At 36.5% G+C, this 7,164-nt stretch overlaps 1 protein-coding gene across 1 annotated transcript; it reads right to left on the bottom strand.

Moving 5' to 3' along the window:
• Positions 1-4,045: 4,045 nt before the first annotated feature.
• Positions 4,046-6,757, bottom strand: LOC113168900 (collagenase 3-like). Its single transcript, XM_026369963.1, has 10 exons — positions 6,632-6,757; positions 6,274-6,521; positions 6,037-6,185; positions 5,832-5,960; positions 5,577-5,738; positions 5,329-5,449; positions 5,109-5,242; positions 4,836-4,995; positions 4,614-4,717; positions 4,046-4,515 (listed from the first exon to the last, which is right to left on the bottom strand). Exons 1-10 carry the CDS (start codon positions 6,728-6,730, stop codon positions 4,412-4,414), a joined length of 1,410 nt encoding a protein of 469 aa, XP_026225748.1. The 5' UTR covers positions 6,731-6,757; the 3' UTR covers positions 4,046-4,411.
• Between the last annotated feature and the right edge of the window lie 407 nt (positions 6,758-7,164).

The raw sequence follows: 7,164 nt of genomic DNA, 5'->3' as shown, positions 1-7,164 counted from the left end.
TTCTGGCAACTTGTTTGTCTGGGCTAGACGCAGCTGGTTTATATTGTGGGCTCCAGGTGTGTTGAGCAACTACCTCTCTGTCTCTGACTCAGGGAAATGTCCTTTTATGGAGAAGAGAGTAAGTAGAGTTTTCATTGCCCACCCAGTAAAGGTTTTCCCAAAAGACGCTGCAATTGTGACGTCACGTCTAGGTGTCTTACACACAACAGATGTTGCTTAAGAAGATTGTATCTATTTGGTCTTCAGCATGTCCCCGTTTTATTGAATGTGAAAATGTTTTACTGTGTACATATCAAAATATGTATGAATTTATACATCTGCATTATCTGAATACTGGAAACAGTGATTCTTAAGGTACATGTTATAGATACAGTCAAGAAACTGCAGTTGGTGATGTTAAAATGTAAATGTTCAACAAAGTCAATCACATTTGGTCTACTAATGAAGTTCATGCAGTATGATCAAAAACTCCAGGAAAGCCACAAATGTTATGGTGATATAGTTTGGTCAACCTTTAGCCTTATTCTACAGATGTATTCAGAGGGTCATGGGGCCTATAAGTGGTGAGTAAAATAAAAACAGTATAATATACAACAATTATTGAAGAAGAATTTTTGTATTTGATTTGCACACAGGCAGGTATTTCTAGATGAAACAGATCAGGAGAAGCTGTCAGATAAGTCATTTATAGTTCAATTCAATTCAAATCAAATCAGTTTGTTATATAACAACAAACCACAAATACAAAAGTATATGGAAAACCCAACAACTGCACTTTAACGGAAGAAACCTCCAGCAGAACCAGACTCAGGGTGGGCGGTCATCTGCTTCAACCGGTTGGAGTGAGTGGACGAAGAGAGAACAGAACAGTAGACAACAAAAGAACAACAGGTTTTTAAATTTAATAAATTCAGTGTAAACATTACATTTATTTCAACAGTAATAACCAAATCATTTGTCTGTCAATGTTAATGCAAAGATTTGTGGTTAGTATTACCCAATATCGTACGTGAGGAGGAACAGTAGTGATTTGGTTGTGCAATGTTTTGTCTCAGATGAATTTCACAACACTATTAAATGCAGACACCTTAAAGGTATGTTGTAATAAAAATCAATGAATTTTAATTTTCTAATGAAAATACATAAAAAAAATCTAAATCCTAAAAATAAAAACAGAGAAAAAAGAAAAAAAAGATTTAGTATTTTGTGCTATGTAAAAAATTTAGACATCATCCACCACATATTAAGACTAAAAAAACAACAACTTTGAAACACCAACATTTTAAACAAATGTACATTTAATAATAATAACAACTGGAAGATTAACTTTAGAATCAAAAATATAAACATAAAAACTGTACTTTGATATAAGGTAAACATGTAACACTTTTAACCACTTCCTTGGATTATTCATCAGTTCCTGATTTTGTAGTTGGATACAGTACACCATGGCTGTTACTGAATATACAAACTCACACACCCAGCAATAAAACATGCTGCTTTCCTTCTGTCATCTCTTCTTTGATTGTACTTCATTTTCATTCTTCTTGCATTCCAGCAGGTTGTTAACAGGGCTGGTGGAGACAACTTGTCTGGATTTGAAGTCATATTTGTAGTGGATGTTTCCCTTGAAGAAGTGCACAAACCCTGTTGTGGAATCAGAGGTTGTTATTGTAATATACAATAATAAATGTATGAGGGGCTTGCAACTTACAAAATCATATGCTGGAAATGCTGTATGGCTTTAAATATTACTGGTGTTATTCCATGTTTTATCCCATGCTTGCAAAAAATTAAAAATACAGGATATTTAAAATTGTAATGTCACAAAAAACATAAAGGACCTTTTGAAATGTATCAGATATCATCCAGAAATGACAATTTGCATTCAATCCTGCTTCTTAGTTTTTCTCATGAAGTTGTTTTACACCACACACCTCAGCTGCCTGTGTCAATTGTCACTTTTGTATGCAAGTAACATTTCCCAGTACTTACAGGGAATTTTAATTAATGAAGGCATATTACTGGTCATTAGTCTTTCAACACTATAAAAACTGTGGCATATTCATTATAGCTAATGCTATATGCATATTCAAATGTATGTAAAATCAATGATATTTGAAATATATATACAGTATATATTTTAATTACTGTTGACTTAAATCCTGGATTTAATTTTGCTTTCTCTACTAACAAGAGATTTCTGATTGAGATATAAGACTCCAAAGCAGAGGTGATTCTAGAGCCTTTTTAGGGGGACTGAAGCCCCCCTGTAACTATCAAAATTGACAGCTTGTCAGATAGGTAAACATTCTCCCAAATAAAAGACAAGAGTTGCTATTCCAGGCCGTATATTTGACTCAAAAACACTGTAAAAAAGAAAAGATATATAAATAACCATATCAAAATTGACAGCAAATTTAAACATCTACAACAGTATGACACATTTCCAATTCTAGTCAAATGACAATGAAAGTGTGCTATGATGTGCTTAAAACTAGCTTATTAGCTCGATGCTAACATGTAATGGAATTCCCCATTAACACGCTAACAGAGATACAGTAGTGAGTGCTAAGCCCCCCAAGGATGAAATCCTAGAAACGCCCCTAGTCCAAAGTCATCATTTAAAGTACACATGTTCCAAAACTGTTATATTTGAACAAAAAACATGCAGTTTTATGTCTCTTTATGTTTTCTTATAACTTATAATGTCACAGTAATTGTCAAAATTTGTCAAATTCTCATTTGTTAACATAATAAAATATGTTAAATGAATGCAAGCATTAGATAGTACTATTTTAAGAAATGTTTAGCATTATTGCAAAACTAATAAAGAAAATATAAATACTAAATTCATCTCCACTGTTAAACATATTTAATGTATTAATAACGGATACTTAACAATCCCTCGGGGAAATTTAGACAGACAGTTGCATTTAAAGCCCCCCTATTTGTGCATTTATTCATTCATTTGAGACTATTGATTTTTTCACTTGACTAAACAAAATATACTTATGTTGTAATGCTCCAAAATAGTTTCATGAAATCTGTTCTGAGGGTCAAGGATCATACTACCATGTAAGAATTACCAGGCGTACCACAGGGTTCTGTGTCCCTCTGTTTCCTATCAGTAAGTTAACATCAGTATTAGTCCAACATAGACCCATGTATCTCTTTATATCACATTTTACGCAGTTGATACAGTCTTGTACAGCTGAAGCCCTTACTATACTCTGTCTACAACATTTGTCATAGAAGGACATTTTTTCTCTATTCTCAAAGACTGATGATAAATTTTATATCTGCCATAGCAGTAAGTTTAAAAAATGTTTTGGGACTAACAACAAAATAAAATAAAAAAAAAGTATATCATTAAAATTAAAAATTGGAGTCAAAACTTGTTAGCTTAGCATTTAGCCTTGTATTACAAAGTTTGAATTAGTGTCTTACACAGTCTTAGAGTCTTTCATGTCATTTTAGTCATCCAGGCAATAATCAGAATGTCAAAAACATGCACAACAATGTTTGGATTTTTGAATGCTCATACTTTTGCACATGTTCCTACTAAGCAGTGCCTTTTTAAATTTTGTTGTATCTAGAAAAGAATCAACTATATAGAATATGTTGATCAAAGATCACTGTCACAGTGACAGAAACCTGGTTCTAGTGGTACTATACCTTTACATAATGCATTGTTTCACAGATTTCATTTATTAAGTGGTGTTTTTTTCTACTCTTGCATTATTCAAAGTTTTTGCAAAGAATTTGTAGAATGTAATTAAATACTCTCATATAATGAGTGTGTCTGATTGTGCAAAGAAGTGTTTAATTTGTATTATTATTATTATTGTTATTGTTGTTATTGGTGGTAGTAGTAGTAGAAGAAGTAGTATTTAAATATGTATAATATCTAATTCGGCTAAATAGGGTAATAAAACAACCTGTTGTATGAATGACTTGAATCCAGCAATATAGTTAATCTAACTGACTAGGTTTGGTCAAATAATAACCCAATGTATAAGTAAGATTAAACCCAACAAGATAGTTAATTTAACTCACTAGGCCATTTTTATTTCACTGTCAGATTTTAAACTGTTTGTATACATTCATATGTTTAGTCACAGTGTAGAATACATTTATGTTGACATGTACAGTTGTAACAGTGTAAAATCTAATTAATGTAACATATTCCAAAAATCCACTGTTAGATTTCAGCAGAAAAAAAAAAAAAAGGTTAGTTATCCAGTGTGTTTTGTTAATAAAACAACAAAATTAAATTAACATTGGCAGTATTAGTACACAGTAAACAGTGCAGTACAACAATTTAATTACATATTATAAAATACATTCATGCATATTATGAAAACTTTTTAACGTTGGTGCCTTCATTGTCAATCCGCGGTGAAGTGATCTAGAACCTGGTGCAGGGCAAGAAGTAGTTGTTCCTCAGCACACGCAGCAACCTCCCACCACTGTACTCCTGCATGTAAGCTCCAGTGTAGAGGTAAGTAAAACCTGCAGGACACACATTACATATTAGATCATGTAAACTGTAAAGATCTTGCCATTTCCTGCTGGAGTCTCGACTAAAATCTGCCTTGATTGCCACTCACCTCTGTGCTGTAAAGCTGCTGTCACCTGTCTGGTTAGTCCAAAGAAGGTTTCATCCACCCTTTTGGGAAATCCTGGGTCCATAGTCTTCTTGGCCTCATCATAACTGAAGAAATATACAGGCAGTAATTAGAATGAATCATACACTAATAATCATGTTGTAAACCAAGATGAGAGCTAAATCAGTCATCTACATATAAATTAATCATGCCAGTTGAACACACCTGTAGTAACTGGTGCCTACAAAGAATAAAGTCTTGCCAGTGTCCGAGTCATAGAGAGCTGCATCGATTTTCTTCACGGTTTTGGGCAGACCAAAACTGGAAATTTGTTTAGGATAGCCACGCAGAAGATCGTAGCCGCTGAAAGCCCACACTTTACTATCTGCAGAGAAATAAAAAGACTTCTCAGAACGTATAAAGAGGGAAATGATGTAGATTGGATAATACAACACTAGAAGCTTTGTATACAGACATACATAGATATGAACCACTTACCTTTAAAGAGCATCACACTGTCTAACTCTTGGCTCTCGTAAGCAGCGTCAATATTGATGGGGGCTTCGGGCCAGAAGCTTCTGATGAGAGTTTGCTCAGGTGTACTTCGTTGGGGGTAGCTGCGCCAGAAGAAGCTGCAAACACACACATTAGAAATGAATCAATTATTCCAGCCAGCTACACTGTGAAGAAAACTGTGAGCATCTAGTGTCTACAATACCTGTCTTTGAAGAAGAGCATCTCTCCTCTCAGGGTGGCAACAGCATCCAAGACCATGGTTGAGTCACAGGCATCGGGGGTGGTGGGGGCTGTGGGGCCAGGCACCTTGTCAGGATTTGGACCTGCAGGTTAAATAAATTGAATTATGCCTGAGTCATGTGATGCCATAGATGTAGAAGCTGTTCAGAGAGTTTGCTTAAGTTCACTTTGCAAGATCCAAGAGCACTGATCCATTCAGTTAATACTGACCATAGAGAGACTGGATGCCATTGACGTCATCACGGGGCAGAATGAAGGTGTCAGGGTTTCTGTAAGAGTACACGGGGTACATGAGAGCACCAGGATCATCAGAGTGAGACAGACCCAGAGAGTGGCCGAACTCATGGGCCGCCACCATGAAGAGGACGTAGCCTGCAGCAGAAAACACAGACACAGGTCATTTATCTCTCTCCCTTGTTAAATCAAGTCGTGACGTTTTCTGAATATCTTGTATAAAATTCTGACTTGTAGTTGAGCGGAAAGTGAAGGTCTCATCATCATCAAAATGAGCATCTCCTCCAATGCCAGGACCCGGGGCGAAGGCATGGGCAAGCGTGCCATCAGGGCCATCGAATGGATAAAAATCACCATGTTCTAGTAACAAGAACATTTGATATCAGATTTTGCTCAACAAATAGTTAGTTATTCTCAGTAGTTATTTTGTACTCACCTTGGCGCCCAAAGGAGACCATGATGTCAGCAGTGCCACTGTTGATTTTTGTGAATCTCAGAGGAGTGACTTTGGCCCAAACCTGCAGGGCTTTATCTATGGAGTCATCCACCTCTGCCCTGGACATGTCAGGAGTGTAGTTCTCAATCCTGTGGGACAGAAAAACACAAATTAGATTTATGTCTGTCACATACTTTTCCTCCAGTTAGTCCCTCAAACACTCTTCAGATCACTCACCTGTAGGTCAGGCTGTTTTTCTCCCACTTGAGGTTGTTTCCAAAGGTGGAGAAACGAGCAACTTTTCCATCTGGAACACCACAGCGAGGTTTCTTCATCAAGGCTAAGGTGTCTGCATCCAGTGTCCCAGTGATCTTGAGACCAAAGAATGTCTGCATCTCAGTGAGCTTCTTGGTCACCGGGCTGATCCCCCGTCTGACAGCTGCACCAGTTACCTCTGTTAGGTTGAAGAATTTCTTCAGGTAGCTCTGTCAGAGAGGAAACAGTGTTTGATTCTTACACATGCAGCAGCTGCACAGCATTCAGAATTCAAGTAGTGGAAACACATGGATAAAGATGGCAAATGAATCTTACATACCTCTGCAAAATGTTCATCTTTCACAGTCACCTTTGATACTGGTAGGCAGTAAACTGCGACTGCCAGGCTCAGTAGAATGCTCAGTTTGAAGGTCTTCATGTTTCCTCTCTTCTGGAAACTTGTTTGTCTGGGCTAGAGGCAGCTGGTTTATATTGTGGGCTCCAGGTGTGTTGAGCAACTACCTCTCTGTCTCTGACTCAGGGAAATGTCCTTTTATGGAGAAGAGAGGAAGTAGAGTTTTCATTGCCCACCCAGTAAAGGTTTTCCCAAAAGACGCTGCAATTATGACGTCACGTCACGTCTAGGTGTCTTACACGCAACAGATGTTGCTTGAGAAGATTGTATCTATTTGGTCTTCAGCATGTCCCCGTTTTATTGAATGTGGGGAAAATGTTTTACTGTGTACATATCAAAATATGTATGAATTTATACATCTGCATTATCTGAATACTGGAAACAGTGATTCTTAAGGTACATGGTATAGACACAGTTAAACAAACTGCAGTTGTTGATGTTAAAATGTAAATTTTCAA

Source organism: Anabas testudineus, chromosome 14 (genome assembly GCF_900324465.2).
Source record: "Anabas testudineus chromosome 14, fAnaTes1.2, whole genome shotgun sequence".
Taxonomy (NCBI): domain Eukaryota; kingdom Metazoa; phylum Chordata; class Actinopteri; order Anabantiformes; family Anabantidae; genus Anabas; species Anabas testudineus.
The sequence above is the reverse complement of the archived record's forward strand: the minus strand, read 5'-3'. Positions and strand labels throughout refer to the sequence as shown.